A 24,388-nucleotide genomic window follows, 5' to 3' on the forward strand; every position below is an offset into this window, starting at 1 on the left:
AGGTGTATGCCTCTGATGAATGCCTGTTTCAGCAGCACTGCGGCCTGGAGAACAAGCAAAAAAGAAAGCAGGTGATATTGTAGAGGAATAGAGATTCTTTAGAGGGAGACCAAAAGAGAGGAAGAGCGATCCTCTTGGGAATCCAATTGAGGGAGGGCAGCAGAAGAGAACTTGGTTGCATGTCAAGGAGAGACAGAGACCAGCCTTGTTGGAGGAGAAACCCTGTCTTGCAGAGCACAAGAAGAGAAAGAGTGCTTAACTCTGGGGAGGCGGTGGTGATAATGTCACTAGACTAGTAACCCAGAGACCCAGGTTAATGTGGGGGACATGGGTTTGAATCCCACCACGGCAGATTGTGGAATTTGAATTCAATTAGTAAATCTGGAATGAAAAAACCTAGTCTAGTGCTGACCATGAAGCCATTGTCGATTGTTGTAAAAACCCATCTGGTTCATTGATGTCCTTTAGGGAAGGATATCTGCTGTCCTTACCTGGTCTGACCTACATGTGACTCCAGACCCGCAGCAATGAGGTTGACTCTTAAATGCCCTCTGTAATGGCCTTGCAATCCGCTCAGACTTACAGCAGTTTGGTACAACTAATAAAAAGAAATGAAACCGGACAGACCACCCGGCATCGACCTAGGCACCAAAAATGACAATGGCAAACCCAGCCCTATTGACCCTCAAAGTCTTCCTTACCAACATCTGGGAGCTTGTGCCAACATTGGGAGAGCTGTCCCACAGAGTGGTCAAGCAATAGCCTGACATAGTCATACTCACGGAATCAGACCTTGCAGCCAATGTCCCGGACGCCACCATCACCATCCCTGGGTGTGTCCTATTCCACTAGCTTTATAGACCCACCAGAGGTGGCAGCACAGTGGTATATAGTCGGGAGGGAGTTTCCCTGGGAGTCCTCAACATTGACTCCGGACCCCATGATGTTTCATGGCATCAGGTCAAACATGGGCAAGGAAACTGCCTGCTGATTACCACCTACCCCCCACTCCCACCGCCCCCTCGGCTGATGAATCCGTGCTTCTCCATGTTGAATACCAATTGAAAGAAGCATTGAGGGTAACAAAATGTACTCTGGATAGGGCACTTCAATGTCCATCACCAAGAGTGGCTCGGTAGCACCGCTACTGACAGAGCTGGCCGAGTGCGAAAGGACATAGCTGCTAGACTGGGTCTGCGGCAGGTGATGAGGGAGCCAACAGGAGGAAAATACCTACTTGACCTTATCCTCACTGATCTACTTGTTGCAGATGCATCAATCCATGACAGTATTGGTAGGAGTGACCACCGCACAGTGCTTGTGGAGACAAAGTCCTGTCTTCACATTGAGAGTACCCATCATCGTGTTGTTTGCACTACCACCATGCCAAATGGGTTAGATTTTGAACAGATCTAGCAACTGAAAATTGGGCATTCATGAGGCGCTGTGAATGAGGAGCAGCAGAATTGTATTCAACCACAATTCGTAACCTCAGGCCTGGCATATCCCCCATTCTACCATTACCATCAAGCTGGGGGATCAACTCACTTTCAGTGAGGAGTGCAGGAGGGCATGCTAGGAGTAGCACCAGGCATACCTAAAAATGAGGTGTCAGCCTGGTGATTGTACAACACAGGACTACTTGTATGCCTGACAGCCTAAGCAGCATGTGATAGACAGGGCGAAGCAATCCCACAATCAATGGATCAGAACTAAACTCTGCAATCCAGCCACATCCATTCGTGAATGGCGGTGGACAATTAAACAACTGACGGGAATAGGAGGCTCCACAAATATCCCCATCCTCAACAATGGGGAAACCCAGCATCTTCAACCAGAAGTGCCAAGTGGAGATGCATCTCGACCTCCCCTGATGTGCCCAGTCTCACAAATGGCGGTCTTCAACCAATCCGATTCACTTCATGGCTGCGAGGTTTGCTAGCGTCACTCGGGAGGGTTTAAACTAGTGTGGCAGGGGGTGGGAACCAGAGCAGTAGGACAGCAGGTGAAATAACTGAGGGGGAACTAGTAAATAAGGCCAGTAAGACTAAGAGGAAGAGCAGGCAGGGAGATGTTGCTGAGCACAGTGTGACTGGTGGTCTGAAGTGCATTTGTTTCAATGCGAGAAGTATAACAGGTAAGGCAGATGAACTTAGAGCTTGGATTAGTACTTGGAACTATGATGTTGTTGCTATTACAGAGACTTGGTTGAGGGAAGGACAGGATTGGCAGCTAAACGTTCCGGGATTTAGAAGCTTCAGGCGGGATAGAGGGGGATGTAAAAGGGGTGGGGGAGTTGCATTACTGGTTAAGGAGAATATCACAGCTGTACTGCGGGAGGGCACCTCGGAGGGGTCATGCAGCGAGGCAATATGGGTGGAGCTCAGGAATAGGAAGGGTGCAGTCACGATGTTGGGGGTTTACTACAGGCCTCCCAACAGTTAGCGGGAGGTAAAGGAGCAGACATAGAACAGTACAGGCCCTTCGGCCCACGATGTTGTGCCGAACATTTAACCCACTCTAAGATCAAACTAACTACCTACCCTTCATTCTACTATCATCCATGTACCTATCCAAGAGTCGCTTAAATGCCCCTAATGTATCTGCTTCTACTACCACCGCTGGCAGCGCATTCCACGCACCCACCACTCTCTGTGTAAAGAACCTACCTCTGACATCTCCCCGAAACCTTCCTCCAATCACCTTAAAATTATGCCCCCTGGTGATAGCCCTTTCCACCCTGGGAAAAAGTCTCTGACTATCCACTCTATCTATGCCTCTCATCATCTTGTACCCCTCTATCAAGTCACCTCTCATCCTTCTTCGCTCCAATGAGAAAAGCCCTAGCTCCCTCAATCTTTCTTCGTAGGACATGCCCTCCAATCCAGGCAGCATCCTGGTAAATCTCCTCTGCACCCTCTCTAAAGTTTCCACATCCTTCCTATAATGAGGCGACCAGAACTGAACACAATATTCCACGTGTGGTCGAACCAGGGCCTTATAGAGCTGCAGCATAACCTCACTGCTCTTAAACTCAATCCCCCTGTTAAGGAAAGCCAACACACCATACGCCTTCTTAACAACCCTATCAAATTGGGTGGCAACTTTGAGCGATCTATGGACATGGACCCCAAGATCCCTCTGTTCCTCCACACTACCAAGAATCCTGCCTTTAAGCCTGTATTCCGCATTCAAATTCAACCTTCCAAAATGAATCACTTCACACTTTTCCAGGTTGAACTCCATCTGCCACTTCTCAGCCCAGCTCTGCATCCTGTCAATGTCCCGTTGCAACCTACAACAGTCTTCCACACTATCCACAACTCCAGCAATATGTAGACAGATTTTGGAAAGATGCAAAGGTAACAGGGTTGCAGTGGTGGGTGATTTGAACTTCCCCAATATTGACAGGGACTCACTTAGTGCTAGGGGCTTGGATGGGGCAGAATTTGTAAGGAGCATCCAGGAGGGCTTCTTGAAACAATATGTAGATAGTCCAACTAGGGAAGGGGCTGTACTGGACCTGGTATTGGGGAATGAGCCCGACCAAGTGGTTGAAGTCTCAGTTGGGGAGCATTTCGGGAACAGTGACCATAATTCTGTAAGTTTTAAGGTACTTGTGGATAAGGATAAGAGTAATCTTCGGGTGAAGGTGCTAAATTGGGGGAAGGCGAATTATAACAATATTAGGCAGGAACTGAAGAATTTAGATTAGGGTCGACTGTTTGAGGGTAAATCAACATCTGACATGTGGGAGTCTTTCAAACATCAGTTGATTAGAATCCAGGACCGGCATGTTCCTGTGAGGAAGAAGGATAAGTTTGGCAAGTTTCAGGAACCTTGGATAACGAGGGATATTGTGAGCCTAGTCAAAAAGAAAAAGGAAGCATTCGTAAGGGCTAGAAAGCTGGGGACAGACGAAGCCCTTGAGGGATATAAAGAAATTAGGAAGGAACTTAAGCAAGGAGTCAGGAGAACTAAAAGGGGTCATGAAAAGTCATTGGCAAACAGGATTAAGGAGAATCCCAAGGCTTTTTATACGTATATAAAGAGCAAGAGGGTAGCCAGGGAAAGGGTTGGCCCACTCAAGGACAGAGGAGGGAATCTATATGTGGAGCCAGAGGAAATGGGCGAGGTACTAAATGAGTACTTTGCATCAGTATTCATCAAAGAGAAGGACTTGGTGGATGATGAGTCTAGGGAAGGGAGTGTAGATAGTCTGGGTCATGTCGTTATCAAAAAGGAGGAGGTGTTGGGCGTCTTGCAAAGCATTAAGATAGATAAGTTTCCCAGGGCCTGATGGGATCTACCCCAGAATACTGAGGGAGGCAAGGGAAGAAATTGCTGGGGCCTTGACAGAAATCTTTGTATCCTCATTGGCAACAGGTGAGGTCCCAGAGGACTGGAGAATAGCCAATGTTGTTCCTTTGTTTAAGAAGGGTAGCAAGGATAATCCAGGTAATTACAGGCCAGTAAGCCTTACGGTCAGAGGTAGGGAAATTATTAGAGAGGATTCTTCGGGACATGATTTACTCCCATTTGGAAACGAATGAACTTATTAGCAAGAGGCAGCATGGTTTTGTGAAGGGGAGGTCGTGTCTCACTAACTTGATTGAGTTTTTTGAGGAAATGACGAAGATGATTGATGAAGGAAGGGCAGTGGATGTTGTCTATATGGACTTCAGTAAAGCCTTTGACAAGGTCCCTCATGGCAGACTGGTACAAAAGGTGAAGTCACACGGGATCAGAGGTGAGCTGGCAAGATGGATACAGAACTGGCTTTGTCATAGAAGACAGAGGGTAGCAGTGGAAGGGTGCTTTTCTGAATGGAGGGCTGTGACTAGTGGTGTTCCGCAGGGATCAGTGCTGGGACCTTTGCTGTTTGTATTATATATAAATGATTTGAAGGAAAATGTAGCTGGTCTGATTAGTAAGTTTGCGGACAACACAAAGGTTGGCGGAGTTGCGGATAGTGATGAGGATTGTCAGAGGATACAGCAGGATATAAATGGGTTGGAGACTTGGGCGGAGAAATGGCAGATGGAGTTTAATCCGGACAAATGTGAGGTAATGCATTTTGGAAGATCTAATGCAGGTGGGAAGTATACAGTAAATGGCAGAACCCTTAGGAGTATTGACAGGCAGAGAGATCTGGGCGTACAGGTCCACAGGTCACTGAAAGTGGCAACGCAGGTGGATAAGCTAGTCAAGAAGGCATACGGCATGCTTGCCTTCATCGGTCGGGGCATACAAAGTTATGAGTGGCATGGACAGAGTGGATAGTCAGAAGCCTTTTCCCAGGGTGGAAGAGTCAGTTACTAGGGGACATAGGTTTAAGGTGCGAGGGGCAAAGTTTAGAGGGGATGTGCGAGGCAAGTTCTTTACACAGAGGGTGGTGAGTGCCTGGAACTTGCTGCTGGGGGAGGTGGTGGAAGCAGGTACGATAGCGATGTTTAAGAGGCATCTTGACAAATACATGAATAGGATGGGAATAGAGGGATACTGTCCACGGAAGTGCAGAAGTTTTAGTTTAGACAGGCATCCAAGATCGGCGCAGGCTTGGAGGGCTGAACGGCCTGTTCCTGTGCTGTACTGTTCTTTGTTTGTCCATGTGATATCAAGAAACGGCTAAAGGCACTGGATACTGTAAAGGCTATGGGCCCTGACAACATTTCAGCAATAGTACTGAAGACTTGTGCTCCAGAACTAGCCACGCCCATTGCCAAGCTATTCCAGTTCAGTTACAACACTGACATCTACCCGGCAATGTGGAAAATTGCCCAGGTATGTCCTGTACACAAAAAGCAGGACAAATCCAACCTAGCCAATTACTACCCTATCAGTCTTTTTTTTTTAATTCATTCATGGGATTTGGGCGTCACTGGCTATGCCAGCATTTATTGCCCATTCCTAATTGCCCAAAGGAAGATGGTATTGAGCTGTCTTCTTGAACCGCTGCAATCCATGTGAGGTAGGTACACCCACAGTGCTGTTAGGAAAGGAGTTCCAGGATTTTGACCCAGCAACATTGAAGGAATGGCGATGTAGTTCCAAGCCAGGATGGTGTGCGACTTGGATGGGAACTTGCAGGTGGTGATGTTCCCATGCATCTGCTGCTCTTGTCCTTCGAGGTGGTAGACGTCACGGATTTGGAAGGTGCTGTCTAAGGAGCCTTGGTGCGTTGCTGCAGTGCATCTTATAGATGGTACACACTGCTGCCACTGTGCGTCGGTGGTGGAGGGAGTGAATGTTTGTGGATGGTGTGCCAATCAAGCAGGCTGCTTTATCCTGGATGGCGTCGAGCTTCTTGAGTGTTGTTGGGGCTGCACCCATCCAGGCAAAAGTGGAGAGTATTCCATCACACTCCTGACTTCTGCCTTGTAGATGGTAGACAAGCTTTGGGGAGTCAGGAGGTGAGTTACTCGCCGCAGGATTCCTAGCCTCTGACCTGCTCTTGTAGCCATGGTGTTTATATGGCTACTCCAGTTCAGTTTCTGGTCAATGGTAGCCCCTAGGATGTTGATAGTGGCGGATGATAGTCTACTCCCAAACATCAGCAAAGTGATGGTAGGGGTCATTGACAGTGCGATCAAGCGGCACTTGCTCGTCAATAACCTGCTCGGCAATAACCTGCTCACTGATGCTCAGTTTGGGTTCCGCCAGGGCCACTCAGCTCCTGACCTCATTACAGCCTAGGTCCAAACATGGACAAAAGAGCTGAACTCCAGAGGTGTGGTGAGAGTGACTGCCCTTGACATCAAGGCAGCATTTGACTGAGTATGGCATCAAGGAGCCCTAGCAAAACTGGAGTCAGTGGGAATTGGGAAAACTCTCCGCTGGTTGGAGTCATACCTAGTGCAAAGGAAGATTGTTGTGGTTGTTGGAAGTCAATCATCACAACCCCAGAACATCACTGCAGGAGTTCCTTAGGGTAGTGTACGCAGCCCAACTATCTTCAGCTACTTTATCAATGACCTTCCCTTCATCAGAAGTGGGGATGTTCACTGATGACTGCACAATGTTCAGAATCATTCACGATTCCTCAGATCCTGAAGCAGCCCTTTGCTATATGCAGCAATATCTGGACAACATCCAGGTTTGGGCTGCTAAGTGGCAAGTAGCATTCGCAGCACACAAGTGCCAGGCAATGACCATCTCCCCTTGATGTTCAGTGGCATTACCATCGCTGAATCCCCCACCATCAACATCCTGGGGGTCACCATTGACCAGAAATTGAACTGGACCATCCAGCCATATAAATACTGTCGTTACAAGAGCAGGTTAGAGGCTCGGAATTCTGCGGCGAGCAATGTTCACCATCTACAAGGCACAAGTCAAGTGTGATGGAATACTCTCCACTTGCCTGGATGGGTGCAGCTCCAACAACAGCCAAGAGGCTCGACACCATCCAGGACAAAGCAGCCTGCTTGATTTTCACCCCTTCCACTACCTTCAACATTCGCTTCCAGCACCACCTGCGCACAGTGGCAGCAGTATTATATACAAGATGCACTGCAGCAACTCAGCAAGGCTCGTTCAACAGCACCTTCCAAACCCACAGCCTTTACCGTCTAGAAGGACAAAGGCAACAAATGCATGGGAACACCACCGCCTGCGTGTTTTCCTCCAAGCCACAAACCATCCTGACTTGGAACTATATCACCGTTCCTTCACTGTTAATGGGTCGAAATCCTGAAACTCCCTTCCTAATAGCACGGTTGGTGTACCTGCACCCCAAGACTGCAGCGGTTCAAGAAGATAGCTCACCATCATCTTCTCAAGGGTAATTAGGGATGGGCAATAAATGCTGGCCTAGCCAGCGACACCCACATCCCATAAATGAATAAACAATTGTTGGGAGGAGGGTGAGGAAAGAGGATCTGTTGTGGGGTGAAAGACCCTTTTGAAGAGGAGGGAGAAGGAATAGTGAGAAAGTCTGAGGCAGGGCAAGATGCTGTGAGAGGGAGAGAAATGTTGTTAGATGGCTCATCTCTGGCCCACTTGAGAGCAGATTGGACAATTGCTGTTGGGCCTAGCAGACTTGCATTGTCTTATGACTCACCATGTGCAGTGCCACGGGAGATCCACGAATGCGTAAATGAAAAACTTGCAATCCATTTGAACTTTCACTCATCTTTCCCACAGTTACATCTATTGTGCAGAGTGATCCCAAGAGTGTGGCTTTGAGGGCTGATTTATAGAGTCATAGAGTTATACAGGATAGAAACCTTCCAGGACCTTTGGCCCACGGTGTCCGTGCCGGCCAAAAAGCCTATCTATTCTAATCCCATTTTCCAGCACTTGGCCCGTAACCTTGTATGCTATCGCATTTCAAGTGTTCATCTAAATACTTCTTAAATGTTGTGAGGGTTCCTGCCTCTACTACCCTTCAGGCAGTGTGTTCCAAATTCCAACCACCCTCTGGGTGAAAACATTTTTCCTCAAATCCCCTCTAAACCTCCTGCCCCATACCTTAAATCTATGCCCCCTGGTTATTAACACTTGCGTTAAGGGAAAAAGTTTTTTCCTATCTACCCTATCTATGCCCCTCATAATTTTGTATACCTCAATCAGGTCCCCCCTCAGCCTTCTCAGCTGTAAGGAAAACAACCCTAGCCTATCCAGTCTCTCTTCATAGCTGAAATCCTCCAGCCCAGACAACATCCAAGTGAATCTCCTCTGCACTCTCTCCAGTGCAATCACATCCTTCCTATAGTGTGGCGACCAGAACTGTACACAGTACTCCAGCTGTGGCCTAACTAGCGTTTTATACAGCTCCATCATAACCTCCATGCTCTTATATTCTATGCCTCAGCTAATAAGACAAATATCCCTCTGCCTTCCTAACCACCTTAACTACCTGTGCTGCTGCCTTCAGTGATCTATGGACAAGTACACCAAGGACCCACTGACCCTCTGTAACTTCCTAGGGTCCTACCATCCATTGTATATTCCCTTGCTTTGTTAGTCCTCCCAAAATGCATCACCTCACACTTCTCAGGATTAAATTCCATTTGCCACTGTTCCGCCCCTCTTGCCAGCCTATCTATATCATCCTGTAAGCTAAGGCCTTCCTCCTCACTATTTACAACACCATCAATTTTCGTGTCATCTGCGAACTTACGATCATACCTCCTATATTCAAGTCTCAATCATTAATGTACGCTACAAACAGCAAGGGTCCCAGCGCCGATCCCTGCGGTACACCTCTGGTCACAGGCTTCCAATCGCAAAAACAACCCTCAACCATCACTCTCTGCCTCCTGCCACTAAGCCAATTTTGGATCCAATTTGCCAAATTGCCTTGGATCCCATGGGCTCTTACCTTCTTAACCAATCTCCCATGTGGGACCTTATCAAAAGCCTTACTGAAGTCCATGTAGACTACATCAACTGCTTTACCCTCATCTACACACCTAGTCACCTCCTCAAAAAATTCAATCAAATTTGTTAGACTGTTCTAGAATGTTTCTGCTCTTGACAGTTATCTACGTGGTTTTGTAGTTTATAACTTTGTAGTTTGAACCATTCATTTCAGTTATTGTGTGTTGTTGTATTTGAATGAAGTGTGAATTGTTATCTTTCAGATACTATACGCCAATGAGGGTGAATGTCGGAAAGATGTGGAAGTAGACCCTGTGCAGTCGGTAGAAAAACCTGACTTTATACCTCATAAAGGTCATGAATTCATTCCGACCCTGTACCATTTTCCTACTAATTGTGAAGCTTGTGCAAAGCCTCTATGGCATGTCTTCAAACCACCAGCTGCACTGGAATGCAGGCGATGCCATGTTAAGTGCCATAAGGATCATTTGGATAAAAAGGAAGACATGATTGTACCATGCAAAGGTATGAAATATTTTGTGAGCAATACAATGCTAGCTTTCATCCAACACTCTTAACCTCATGTTTACAGCAAAAGACAGTTTGCTAAAGCACAATTTTTTAAATTCGTTCAAGAGATGTGGGTATGGTTGTGAAGACTAGCATTTATTGCCCATCCCTAATTACACTTGAGAAGGTAGTGGTGAGCTACCTTATTGCACCACTACAGTTTGTATGATGTAGGTAATCCCATGCTGCTGTTAGGTAGGGAGTTGCAGGATTTTGACCTGCCAATGATGAAGGAACAGTGATGTATTTCCAAGTCAGGATGGTGTGTGGCTTGGAGGAGAAATTGCAGGTGGTGGTCTTCCCACATGCGTGCTGTCCTTGTCTGGTAGAGGTCATAGGTTTAAGAGGTGCGGGTGAAGAAGCCTTGGAAAGTTGCTGCAATGCATCTTGTAGATGGTACATGTTGCACTGGTGGTGGAGGAAGTGAACGTTTAAGGTGGTGGATGGGGTGTCAGTTAAGCAGATTGCTTTCTCCTGGACGCCGTTGAACCTTTTGAGCGTTGTGCCAGTTGCTGTCATCCAGGCAAGTGGAGAGTATTCCATCACACTCCTGCCTTGAGCCTTGTAGATAGTGGAAAGGTTCTGAGGAGTCAGGAGTTGAGTCACTCGTTGCAAATAACTAACCCCTGAACTGTTCTTATAGCCACAATATTTATGTGCCAGGACCAATTAAGTTTCTGGTCAGTGGAGCTCCCCCTGCCACCACTACCACACCCCACCACCCCCTCGCCTGGTCTCAGGATGTTGATATGGGGAACTTGACACTGGTAATGCTGTTCAATGTCTAGGGGAGATGGTTAGCTTCTCTCTTGTAGGAGATGATCATTGCCTGGCACTTGTGTGGCACGAATGTTATTTGCCACTTAGCAACCCAAACCGGAATTTTGTCCAGGTATTGCTGCATGCAGGCATGAGCTACTTCATTATCTGAGGAGTTACAAATAGAATTGAACACTTCTATCATCAGCAAACATCCCCGCTACTGACTTTATGATGGAGGGAAGGTCATTGATGAAGCAACTGTAGATGGTTCGGCCTCGGACACTGCTCTGAGGAACTCCTGCAGCTGAGTCCTCGGGTTAAGATGATTGGCCTTCAGTAACCACAACCATCTTCCTTTGTGCTAGGTATCACACAAACCAGTGTAGAGTTATTCCCCTTATTCCCATTGACTCCAGTTTTGCTGGAACTCTTTGATGCCACACTTGGTCAAATGTTACCTTGATGTTGAGAGTAGTCACTCTCAACTTTTCTTTTATTTGTTCATGGGCTGTGGGCATCACGGGCTAGGCCATTATTTATTGCCCATCCCTAACTGCCCTTGAGAAGGTGGTGGTGTGCTGCCTTCTTGAACCGCTGCAGTCCATATGGGGTAGGTATACTCACAGTGCTGTCAGAAAGGGAGTTCCAGGATTTTGACCCAGAGACAGTAAAGGAACAGCAATGTAGTTCCAAGTCAGGATGATGTGTGGCTTGGAGGGGAACTTGCAGGTGGTGGTGTTGCCATGCATTTGCTGCCCTTGTCCTTCTAGGTGGTAGAGATCGTGGGTTTGGAAGGTACTGTCTAAAGAGCCTTGGTGCGTTGCTGCAGTGCATCTTGTAGGTGGTACACACTGCTGCCACTGTGCGTCAGTGGTGGAGGCAGTGAATATCAAGTGGACTGCTTTGTCCTGGATGATATCGAGCTTCTTGAATGTTGTTGGAGCTGCATCCATCCAGGCAAGTGGAGAGTATTCCATCACACTCATGACTTATGCCTTGTAGATGGTGGTCAGGCTTTGGGGAGTCAGGAGGTGAGTTACTCGCCGCAGGATTCCTAGCCTCTGACCTGATATTTATATGCCTACTCCAGTTCAGTTTCTGGTCCATTGTAACCCCTAGAATGTTGATAGTGGGTGATTCAGTGATGGTAATGCCATTGAATGTCAAGGGGAGATGGTTAGATTTGCTCTTGTTGGAGATCGTCATTGTCTGGCACTTGTGTGGCGCGAATGTTACTTGCCACTTATCAGCCCAAGCCTGCATATTGTCCAGGTCTTGTTACATTTCTACGAATGGTGCTGAACATTGTGCAATCATCAGCGAACATCCCCACTTCTGACCTTATGATTGAAGGAAGGTCATTGATGAAGCAGCTGAAGATGGTTGGGCCTAGGATACTACCTTGAGGAACTCCTGCAGTGATGTCCTGGAGCTGAGATGATTAACCTCCAACAACCACAATCATCTTCCTTTGTGCTAGGTCTGACTGCAACCAGTGAAGAGTTTTCCTCCTGATTCCCATTTATTCCAGTTTTGCTTGGGCTCCTTGATGCCATACTCGGTCAAATGCTGCCTTGATGTCGACGGCAGTCACTCACACCTCATTTCTTGAGTTCAGCTCTTTTGTCCATGTTTGAGCCAAGGCTGTAATATGGTCAGGAGCTGAGTGGCCCTGGCAGAACCCAAAGTGAGCGTCAGTGAGCAGATTATTGCTAAGCAAGTGCCGCTTGATGGCACTGTTGATGACACCTTCCATCACTTTACTGATGATTGAGAGTAGACTGATGGGGCGGTAATTGGCCGGGTTGGACTTATCCTGCTTTTTGTTACAGGACATACCTGGGCAATTTTCCACATTGTCAGGTCGATGCCAGTGTTGTAGCTGTACTGGAACAGCTTGGCTAGGGACACGGCAAGTTCTGGAGCACAGGTCTTCAGTACTATTGCCAGAATATTATCAGGGCCCATAGCCTTTGCAGTATCCAGTGCCTTCAGTCGTTTCTTGATATCACGTGGAGTGAATCGAATTGGCTGAAGTCTGGCATCTGTGATGCTGACGACTTCAGGAGGAGGCTGAGATGGATCTTCAACTCGGCACTTCTGGCTGAAGATTGTTGCAATGCTCCAGCCTTATCTTTTGCACTGATGTGCTGGGCTCCCCCGTCATTGAGGATGGGGATATATGTGGAACCACCTCCTGCAGTTAGTTGTTTAATTGTCCTCCACCATTCACGGCTGGATATGGCAGTACTGCAGAGCTTAGATCTGATCCATTGCTTAGCTCTATCTGTTGCATGCTGCTTACACAGTTTGGAACGCAAGTAGTACTGTGTTGTAGCTTCACCAGGTTGACCCTTCATTTTGAAGTATGCCTGGTGCTGCTGCTGGCATGCCCTCCTGCACTCTTCATTGAACCAGGGTTGGTCTCCTGGCTTGATGGTACTGGTGGTGTAGGGGATATACCGTGCCATGAGGTTACAGATTGTGGTGAGTACAATTCTGCTGCTGCTGATGGCCCACAGCACCTCATGGATGCCCAGTTTTGCATTGCTAGATCTGTTCAAAATCGATCCCATTTAGCACAGTGGTAGTGGCACACAACACGATGGAGGGTAGCCTCAATGTGAAGGTGGGACTTTGTCTCCATAAGGTCTACGCGATGGTCACTCGTATCAATACTGTCATGGTCAGATGCATCTGCAGAAGGCAGATGGGTGAGGGCGAGGTCAAGTATGTTTTTCCCTCTTGTTGGTTCTGTCACCTCCTGCCGCATACCCAGTTTAGCAGCTATGTCCTTTAGGACTCGGCCAGCTCAGTCAGTAGTGGTGCTACTGAGCCACTCGGTGATGGATATTGATGTCCCCCACCCAGAGTACATTCTGTGCCCTTGCCACCCTCAGTGCTTCCTCCAAGTAGTGTTCAACATGGAGGAGTACTGATTCATCAGCTGAGGGGGTGGGGGGGCGGCGGGTACGTGGTGATCAGCAGGAGGTTTCCTTGCCCATGTTTGACCTGATGCCATGAGACTTCATTGGGCCTGGAGTCAATGTTGAGGACTCCCAGGGCAACTCCCTCCCAACTGTATACCACTGTTCCGCCACCTCTGCTGGGTCTGCCCTTCTGGTGGGACAGGAAGTACCTGGGGATGGTGATGGCAGTGTCTGGTACATTGTCTGAAAGGTATGATTCCATGAGTATGACTATATCAGGCTGTAGGACAGCTCTCTGAACTTTGGCACAAGCCCCCAGATGTTAGTATGGAGGACTTTGCAGGGTTGACAGGGCTGGGTTTGCTGTTGTCATTTCTAGTGCTTAGGCCAACCATCAAGAAGATCACCCCCCTCAGATCTAAATCGGGGGACATAATCACTGACCAACGCAAACAGATGGACCGCTGGGTTGAGCACTACCTAGAACTGTACTCCAGGGAGAATGCTGTCACTGAGACTGCCCTCAATGCAGCCCAGCCTCTACCAGTCATGGATGAGCTGGACATACAGCCAACCAAATCGGAACTCAGTGATGCCATTGATTCCCTAGCCAGCGGAAAAGCCCCTGGGAAGGACAGCATTACCCCTGAAATAATCAAGAGTGCCAAGCCTGCTATACTCTCAGCACTACATGAACTGCTATGCCTGTGCTGGGACGAGGGAGCAGTACCCCAGGACATGCGCGATGCCAACATCATCACCCTCTATAAAAACAAAGGTGACCGCGGTGACTGCAACAACTACCGTGGAATCTCCCTGCTCAGCATAGTGGGGAAAGTCTTTGCTCGAGTCGCTCTGAACAGGCTCCAGAAGCTGGCCGAGCGCGTCTACCCTGAGGCACAGTGTGGCTTTCGTGCAGAGAGATCGACTATTGACATGCTGTTCTCCCTTCGTCAGATACAGGAGAAATGCCGTGAACAACAGATGCCCCTCTACATTGCTTTCATTGATCTCACCAAAGCCTTTGACCTCGTCAGCAGACGTGGTCTCTTCAGACTACTAGAAAAGATCGGATGTCCACCAAAGCTACTAAGTATCATCACCTCATTCCATGACAATATGAAAGGCACAATTCAACATGGTGGCTCCTCATCAGAGCCCTTTCCTATCCTGAGTGGTGTGAAACAGGGCTGTGTTCTCGCACCCACACTTTTTGGGATTTTCTTCTCCCTGCTGCTTTCACATGCGTTCAAATCCTCTGAAGAAGGAATTTTCCTCCACACAAGATCAGGGGGCAGGTTGTTCAACCTTGCCCGTCTAAGAGCGAAGTCCAAAGTACGGAAAGTCCTCATCAGAGAACTCCTCTTTGCTGACGATGCTGCTTTAACATCTCACACTGAAGAATGCCTGCAGAGTCTCATCGACAGGTTTGCGGCTGCCTGCAATGAATTTGGCCTAACCATCAGCCTCAAGAAAACGAACATCATGGGGCAGGATGTCAGAAATGCTCCATCCATCAATATTGGCGACCACGCTCTGGAAGTGGTTCAAGAGTTCACCTACCTAGGCTCAACTATCACCAATAACCTGTCTCTAGATGCAGAAATCAACAAGCGCATGGGTAAGGCTTCCACTGCTATGTCCAGACTGGCCAAGAGAGTGTGGGAAAATGGCGCACTGACACGGAACACAAAAGTCCGAGTGTATCAGGCCTGTGTCCTCAGTACCTTGCTCTACGGCAGCGAGGCCTGGACAACGTATGCCAGCCAAGAGCGACGTCTCAATTCATTCCATCTTCGCTGCCTTCGGAGAATACTTGGCATCAGGTGGCAGGACTATATCTCCAACACAGAAGTCCTTGAAGCGGCCAACACCCCCAGCTTATACACACTACTGAGTCAGCGGCGCTTGAGATGGCTTGGCCATGTGAGCCGCATGGAAGATGGCAGGATCCCCAAAGACACATTGTACAGCGAGCTCGCCACTGGTATCAGACCCACCGGCCGTCCATGTCTCCGTTATAAAGACGTCTGCAAACGCGACATGAAATCGTGTGACATTGATCACAAGTCGTGGGAGTCAGTTGCCAGCATTCGCCAGAGCTGGCGGGCAGCCATAAAGACAGGGCTAAATTGTGGCGAGTCGAAGAGACTTAGTAGTTGGCAGGAAAAAAGACAGAGGCGCAAGGGGAGAGCCAACTGTGCAACAGCCCCAACAAACAAATTTCTCTGCAGCACCTGTGGAAGAGCCTGTCACTCCAGAATTGGCCTTTATAGCCACTCCAGGCGCTGCTTCACAAACCACTGACCACCTCCAGGCGCGTATCCATTGTCTCTCGAGATAAGGAGGCCCAAAAGAAAGAAGGTCGATGCTGGGTGGTCCGTCCGGTTTCATTCTTTATTGACTTCGTAGCAGTTAGATACAACTGAGAGGCTTGCTAGGCCATTTCAGAGGGCATTTAAGAGTCAACCACATGGAGTCACATGTAGGCCAAACCAGGTAAGGACAGCAGTTTTCCTTCCCTAAAGGACATGAGTGAACCAGATGGGTTTTTACAACAATCGACAATGGTTTCTTGGCCTTCATTAGACTAGCTTTTTAATTCCAGATTTATTAATTGAATTCAAATTCCACCTTCTGCTGTGGTGGGATTTGAACCCATGTCCCCAGTGCAATACCCTGGGTCTCTGGGTTACTAGTCCTGTGACAATACCACTACACCATCACCTCCCACCTCACCACTGGAATTCAGCTCCTTTGTCCATGTCTGGACCAAGGCTTTATTGAGGTCTGGGGCCAAGTGGTCCTGACATAACCCAAACTGAACATCAGCGAGTAAGTGTCACTTCATAGCACTGTCAACAACACTTTCAATCACTTTTTTGATTTGAGAGTTGACTGACAAGGTGATAATTTGCGGGTTTGGAACTGTCCTGTATTTTGTGGACAGGACGTGTGTGGGCAACTTTCCACTTTGCTGCGTAGATCCCATTGTTGTATTTATACTGGAACAACTTGGCTACAGGTGCGGCTAGTTCTGGAGCACAGATCTTCAGCACTATAGCCAGAATGTTGTCGGACCCCATAGCTTTTGATGAATCCATTGCACTGAGCCATTTCTTAGTATCATGTGGAGTGAATCAAATTGGCTGAAGACTGACTTCTGTCATGGTGTCGACCTCAAGAGGAGGCCGAGGTGGATGATCCTATTGCCACTTCTGGCTGAAGAATATTGTAAACACTTGAATCTTGTCTTTTGCTTGCTGGACTCGACCATCTGTGAAGATGGGGTTATTCATGGAGCCACCTTCTCTTGTTAGTTGTTGACTTGTCCATCACCATTCGCGACTACATGTAGCAGGACTGCAGAGCTTTTATCCGTTGGTTGTGGAATCGCTTGGCTCCTGTCTACAGCGTTCTGCTTTTTAGCATGCATGAAGTCCTGTGTTGCAGCTTCACCAGGTTGGCACCTCATTTTTAGGTACGCCTGGTGCTGCTCCTGGCATGTTCTTCTACACCTCATTGAACCAAGGTGGTTGATGATGGTAGAATGAGGGATATGCTGGGCCCTGAGGTTACAGATAGTGGTGGTCTGTGCTGCTGTTGATGGCCCACTGCGCCTCATGGATGTCCAATTTTGAGCTGGTAAATCTGTTCAGAATCTATTCCATTTAGCATGATGGTAGTACCCTACAACACAATGGGGTGTGGCCTCAATGTGAAATGGGACTTTGTTTCCACAAGAGCTGCGCTGTGATCACTCCAACCAATACTGTCACAGACAGATACATCTGCGAGAGGTAGATTGGTGAGGATGAGGTCAGTTACGTTTGTTCCTTGTGTTATTTGTCTCACCACCTGCACAGGCCTCATCTGGCAGCAATGGCCTTGAGGCCTACACCTACCTTGGACCAGAGTGGCAGCAGTCAGCGGGCTCTCAAGCTGTGTCGGCGCACTCTGAGTTTCAAGAGGAAAAAAAAGACTTAGTGACATCACGGGAAACCTCTAAGCTGATTGGTTGGCTAAATAACAGCTGTTAGTGCCTGTAAATAGTTTTAAAAAGTCAGGGGAGAGAAAGTTCTTTTTCTTTTTAAAAACCTCAAAACCTACATTATAAGTGATAAGGTGATTGGTTGATAAGTAACTGCTGTTAAGGAGTATCAGTAAATAGCTGGGTTAGTAACTAAAGTAAAGAGAAAGGTAAGATCAACAGTTTTTTTATTTAAGTAGTTTTTTTAAAGGAATCAAGGTCCCTGGTGTAAATAGTCTCTAATTTTTGAGTAATTTAAGGGAGTAAATTAAGGGTAAGTCATGGCAGAGCAGCTCAGCAGCGTGGAGTGCTCCTCCTGTGCAATGTGGGAAGTCAGGGACACTTCCAGTGTCCAGGGCGAACACGTGTGCAGGAAATGTCTCCAGCTGCAGCTACTCGAAATCCGCATTTCGGATCTGGAGCAGCAGCTAAGGACACTGCGGAGCATCCGCGAGGCTGAGATCATCGTGGATAGCACATACAGGGAGGTGGTCACACCGCAGGTAAATACTGCTCAGGCAGAAAGGGAATGATTGACCGCCAGGCAGAGTAGAAGAACTAGGCAGGTAGTGCAGGAGTCCCTTGGGTCCATCTCCCTCTCTAACAGATTTTCCACTTTGGATACTGTTGGGGAGATGGCTTCTCAAGGGAATGCAGCAAGAGCCAAGTCTGTGTCACCACGGGTGGCTCAGCTGCACAAGAGGGGAGGCAAAGTAATGAGAGAGCTATAGTGATGGGGGGGGGATTCTGTCGTAAGGGGTACAGATAGGCATTTCTGTGGCCGTAAACATGACTCCAGGATGGTATGTTGCCTCCCTGGTGCTAGGGTCAAAGATGTCACGGAGTGGCTGCAAGACATCCTGAAGGGGGAGGGTGAACAGTCAGAGGTCGTGGTACACATTGGTACCAACGACATAGGTAGAAAGAGGGATGAGATCCTGCAACAAGAATTTAGGGAGCTAGGTAGCAGATTAAAAAGCAGGACCTCAAAGGTAGTAATCTCTGGATTACTCCCAGTGCCAGGTGCTAGTGAGTATAGGAATAGGAGGATAGAGCAGATGAATGCGTGGCTGAAGAGATGGTGCAGGAGGGAGGGTTTTAGTTTCCTGGATCACTGGGTCTGTTTCTAATGCAGGTGGGACCTGTACAAGTCGGACGGGTTACACCTGAACCTGAACGGGACCAACATCCTTGCAGGGAGGTTTGCTAGTGCTGTGGGAGGCAGTTTAAACTAATTTGGCAGGGAACGGGATACAGAGTGGAGATGCAGTAGGGGGGGTGATGCACAGCCAAATATAGAAGAGAAACTAAGTCAGTCTGGAAGGCAGAGCAAATATAGACCTGTTAAGGCACAAGCGAATAATGCAAGGCTGGATTTGATCTATTTTAATGCAAGGAGTCTTCCAAGTAAGGCAGATGAATTGAGGGCGTTAACACATGGGAATCTGATATTACTAACACAGAGACATGGTTGAGGGAAGGCAGGACTGGCAGCTCAATATTCCAGGGTATAGAATCTTTAGGCGTGGCAGGGGGGACTGTAAAAGAGGAGGTGGCATTGCACTGTTGATCAAGGAGTCAATTACTGCAGTAAGGAGAGATGATATCTTAGAAGGTTCCTCAAATGAGGCCATATGGGAAGAACTTAAAAACAAAAAGGGGGCTATGACTTTGCTGGGAGTGTACTTACAAGCCTCCAAACAGTCAGGGAGAGGTAGAGGAGGAGATATGTAGGCAAATCTCAGAGAGGTTTAAAAATAATAGGGTATTAATAGTATGCAATTTCAACTTCCCCAATATTAACTGGGATAGTCTTCGTGCAAAAGGCTTAAAGGGCGTGGAATTCTTGAAGTGCATCCAGGAGAGCTTTTCGAGCCAGCACGTAGAGAGTCCTACAAGAGAAGGGGCGGTACTGGACCTAATCTTACGGAATGAGTGGTAGACGTGTCAGTGGGGGAGTGTTTCGGGGATAGTAACCATAACTCTGTAAGATTTAAGGTAGTTATGGAAAAGGACAAAGATGGACCGGAAATAAAGGTACTGAATTGGGGGAAGGCCGATTTCAATATGATAAAACAGGATCTGGCCAAAGTAGACTGGGAGCAGCTACTTGTAGGAAAGTCTACATCAGACCAGTGGGAGTCATTCAAAAAGGAAATAATGAGAGTTCAAGGCCAGTATTTTCCTGTGACGGGTAAGACCAATAGGTCCAGGGAACCCTGGCTGTCAAGGGATTTAGAGGATTGGATAAGGAGAAAGAAAAGGAGGCTTATGGCAGATTCAGAGCGCTGAAAACAGCGGAAGCCGTAGAGGAGTATAGAAAGTGTAGGGGGGTACTTAAAGTAATTAGGTGAGCGAAGAGGGGGCATGAAAAAATACTGGGGGGCAAGATAAAGGAAAATCCTAAGGCATTTTATAAGTATATTAAGGGCAAGAGGATAACCAGGGAAGGAGTAGGGCCTGTTAGGGACCAAAGTGGCCATCTGTATGTAGAGCCGGAGGACGTGGGTGAGGTTTTAAAAGATTACTTTTCTTCTGTGTTCACTATAGAGAAGGATGATGTAGGTGTAGAGATCAGGGAGGGGGATTGTGATATACTTGAACAAATTAGCATTGAAAGGGAGGAGGTATTAATGGTTTTGGCGGGCTTAAAAGTGGATAAATCCCCAGGCCCAGATGAGATGTATCCCAGGCTGCTATGTGAGGCAAGGGAGGAGATTGCAGCCGCTCTGACACAAATTTTTAAATCCTCTGTGGCCACAGGAGAGGTGCCAGATGACTGGAGGACAGCGAATGTGGTACCATTATTCAAGAAGGGTAGTAGGGATAAACCAGGTAATTACAGGTCATTGATTTTAACATCAGTGGTAGGGAAACTGTTGGAAAAATTTCTGAGGGGCAGGATTAATCTCCACTTGGAGAGGCAGGAATTAATCAAGAATAGTCAGCATGGCTTTGTCAGGGGAAGATCATGTCTAACAAATTTGATTGAATTTTTCGATGAGCTAACTAGGTGTGTAAATGAGGGTAAAGCAGTTGATGTGGTCGACATGGACTTCAGTAAGGCTTTTGATAAGGTCCCGCATGGGAGATTGGTCATAAAGTTAAGAGCCCATGGGATCCAGGGCAATTTGGCAAATTGGATCCAAAATTGGCTTTGTAGCAGGAGGCAGAGGGTGATGGTCGAGGGTTGTTTTTGCGATTGGAAGCCTGTGACCAGTGGTGTACCGCAGGGATCGGTGCAGGGACCGTTGCTATTTGTAGTGTACATTAATGATTTAGATGTGAATATAGGAGGTATGATCAGTAAGTTCGCAGATGATACAAAAATTGGTGATGTTGTAAATAGTGAGCCTTAGATTACAGGATGATATAGATGGGCTGGTAAGATGGGCAGAACAGTGGCAAATGGAATTTAATCCTGAGAAGTGTGAGGTGATGCATTTTGGGAGGACTAACAAGGCAAGGGAATATACAATGGATGATAGGACCCTAAGAAGTACAGAGGGTCAGAGGGACCTTGGTGTAATTGTCCATAGATCACTGAAGGCACAACACCGGTAGATAAGGTGGTTAGGAAGGCATATGGGATACTTGTCTTTATTAGCCTAAGCATAGAATGTAAGAGCATGGAGGTTATGATGGAGCTGTATAAAACGCTAGTTAGGCCACAGCTGGAGTACTGTGTACAGTTCTGGTCACCACACTATAGGAAGGATGTGATTGCACTGGAGAGGGTGCAGGGGAGATTCACCAAGATGTTGCCTGGGCTGGAGCATTTCAGCTATGAAGAGAGACTGGATAGGCTAGGGTTGTTTTCCTTTGGGCAGAGAAGCCTGATTGAGGTATACAAAATTATGAGGGGCGTAGATAGGGTCGATGGGAAGAAACTTTTTCTCTTAGCAGAGGTGTCATTAACCAGGGGGCATAGATTAAAGTAAGGGGCAGGAGGTTTGGAGGGGATTTGAGAGAAAAAAATTTCACCCAGAGGGTGGTTGGAATCTGGAACACACCGCCTGAATGGGTGGTAGAGGCAGGAGCCTTCACAACATTTAAAAAGTATTTAGATGAGCACTTGAAACGCCATAGCATACAAGGCTACGGGCCAAGTGTTGGAAAATGGGATTAGAATAGATAGGTATTTGATGGCCAGCACAGACACGATGGGCCGAAGGGCCTGTTTCTGTGCTGTATAACTCTGACTCTCTGTCCTTCAGAACTTGACCAGCTCAGTCAGTAGTGGTGCTGCTGAGCCACTCTTGATGCCCCAACCAGAATATATTCTATGCCTTTGCTGATCTTAGTACTTCTTCCAACTGGTGTTCAACATGGAATGCTTATTCATCAGAAGATTTCATTGCCCATGAAACATCATGGGGTCCTGAATCAATGTTGAGAGCTCCCAGGGTCACTCTTTCCCACTGTGTACCACTGTACCGCCTCGTCTGTCATGCCTGTGGGACAGGACATGCCAGGAATGATGATGGAGAATTCTGGAATGTGACTGAAAGGTATGCAAAACTGCTCTCCCAATTTTGGCGCAAGTCCCCAGGTGTTAACGAGGAGGATTTTGCAGGGTGTACTAGGCTGGGTGTCCCTTTATCATGTCCGGTGCCTAGGTTGATCTGTCTGGTTTTATTATTCTTATAGTTTTGCATAGGCAGTTAAGAGTCAGCCATATTGCTGTGGGTCTGTAGTCATGTATAGGCCAGATGGGGTAAGGACGCCAGATTTCCTTCAGATCGGTTTTTATGTCAATCTGGTAGTTTCATAGTCACCATTGCTTTTTATTCCAGATTTGCTTAATTAACTGAATTTAAATTTCACAGTTGCTGTGGTGATATTTGAACTCATGTCTCTGGATCACCAGGCCTCTGAATTACTAGTCCAATACCATAACCATTGTGCTTCCATACACGTACCCATGTTTCTGATGAACTGAAATTTACATCTTGAGCACAACATTGACTGGGATACTCTACTTTTTACCACAGTTTGTCGTACCAGTGAACTGCCCACCATGATCTTCTATCCATTTTCAAATTCTGCAAATATCTCACTGACGGACCAGTATGTTCAGGCTAAAACTGAGAATCATAATTCATTTGCAAGCAGATGAATTACACAAGCAGAAATTACACAAGAAGCAGTATCGTACATGACTAATAACTTAATTCTTTGGAAACAAAATGCTGAATTTTTAGAAGCCCTTTCCAGTAAATTTTATACCGAGTCATTGATGCCTTTGAAGTAAAAACAGGCTTCTTTGAAGAATAGACACATTTTTTTCTGAATGGTTAGCCAGTTAGGATTAGTTATGTTTAACCAATTGAGGAGTTATGGTATGGATAGCAGTTTACACCAGGCACATAGGTTGGAGAACGCAGGCTAACATGCCCTGCCCCGCCAACATCCCAAACATCTGTGTTTGCACTTGACACCTTGCCACAACAGAAACTATTTGGAATATCTGATGTGCATTCTGTTTTGAGGCATAGTGATGGTCTGTTTCTGTCAGAGTCACGATACAGATTTCACAATTGGAGTTTCTGTTTTTAAATTTCATGTTGTGCAACATTACAAAATAGCTATAATTGAATTGAGAAAGAAAAACTGAAAAATGTTCTGATACAATCATATTGCTATTACAAATATGAAGGATTTCAAATTAATATTTTTACCTTTTTTTGTCCTTGACTGTTGATTATGGCTTTTAATGGAAATGACATTGATGGGTCAGTTCCACAAAGAGAGTACTTCTATCCATTCTGTACTACGACTGAGTCCTGTAGCACCCTTCATGTATAGAACCAACAGAAGCTTATTCCACTGCACACTGTTTTTGGCTAGTTAATATGCCTCTTCCCAAATGAGAACTCCTCCATTACTGGCAAATAACATATTTTGGTTTATAATAGCTTTATTAAACTTGAGATATGTGACAACAAAAAATATGTTGTAACATGCAACCTAGTGAGGTTTTACAGTTATCTTTCATAACATATATTTCATCTATGTAAGATTAGATAAGATAGTAGGGTTTAATGCCCCCTTCTAAGGCAGGAACGGACTTGGCAACAAAAGCTTTATTGTGAATCGAATTTATTGAGATAAAGGTAAGGACAAGTTTATTAAGTTTTCAGATAAACCATAATCAGGAACTCAGGCAGCGATTAACAGTTTAACAAGGATACTACTTGTATTAGAGACTGGACGGCAGAGCGCACAACTGGTTTCGCTTGTATTCTGGTCTTCAAGTTTCTTTGGTTGGTCTCTCTCTCGTCTCTTGTTCGAAAATTCTCTTCCATGTAGGTACATGACTGGTATCCAATTAACCCTCCCTTCCCCCAATCATCTTTAGCCTTGTGTTACAGGATGTCTTTCTTAACCAACCAAGGATTATTTTTTGGCTGTTGCTAACCTTTTGGATTTTTGTAGGTAATGCCCCTTTGTGTTGACTAATTTATCTCAATGCTTTTACATTTCGTGGTCCCTTATCTCATTGCAAGACAAATCTACATTCTGTTCTCATGGAAGCTGTTTTCACTGTCTGCTCTCAAGGTCTCACTGTTTTACTGCAAGTAAGCATTTTAAAACTTGACATAATCTCCCAGAATCCCTCTACCTTGACATCTTGCCTATACTGTGCCTATTTCCTAAGTTTTCCTACTTTATTATACTACAAAGAAGGGTTCTAATAAAGCTAAATGTTAGTTTATAATAGCTAGATTTTAACAATTAGTATTCTAATTGGTAATTTTATAGTAACCTA

The 24,388-nt window shown here is 46.6% G+C and overlaps 1 protein-coding gene across 4 annotated transcripts in view; it reads left to right on the forward strand.

The window, feature by feature from the left end:
- The window catches only part of rock1 (Rho-associated, coiled-coil containing protein kinase 1), a 287,505-nt gene that overhangs the window by 250,917 nt on the left and 12,200 nt on the right, over nucleotides 1–24,388 (forward strand). For all 4 annotated transcript variants that reach the window (XM_068031728.1, XM_068031729.1, XM_068031727.1 and 1 more), the window contains one exon: nucleotides 9,588–9,849. In XM_068031728.1, coding sequence (XP_067887829.1) covers nucleotides 9,588–9,849 — 262 coding nt within the window. The remainder of the gene's footprint in view (nucleotides 1–9,587; nucleotides 9,850–24,388) is intronic.

Source organism: Heterodontus francisci, chromosome 5 (genome assembly GCF_036365525.1).
Source record: "Heterodontus francisci isolate sHetFra1 chromosome 5, sHetFra1.hap1, whole genome shotgun sequence".
Classification (NCBI taxonomy): domain Eukaryota; kingdom Metazoa; phylum Chordata; class Chondrichthyes; order Heterodontiformes; family Heterodontidae; genus Heterodontus; species Heterodontus francisci.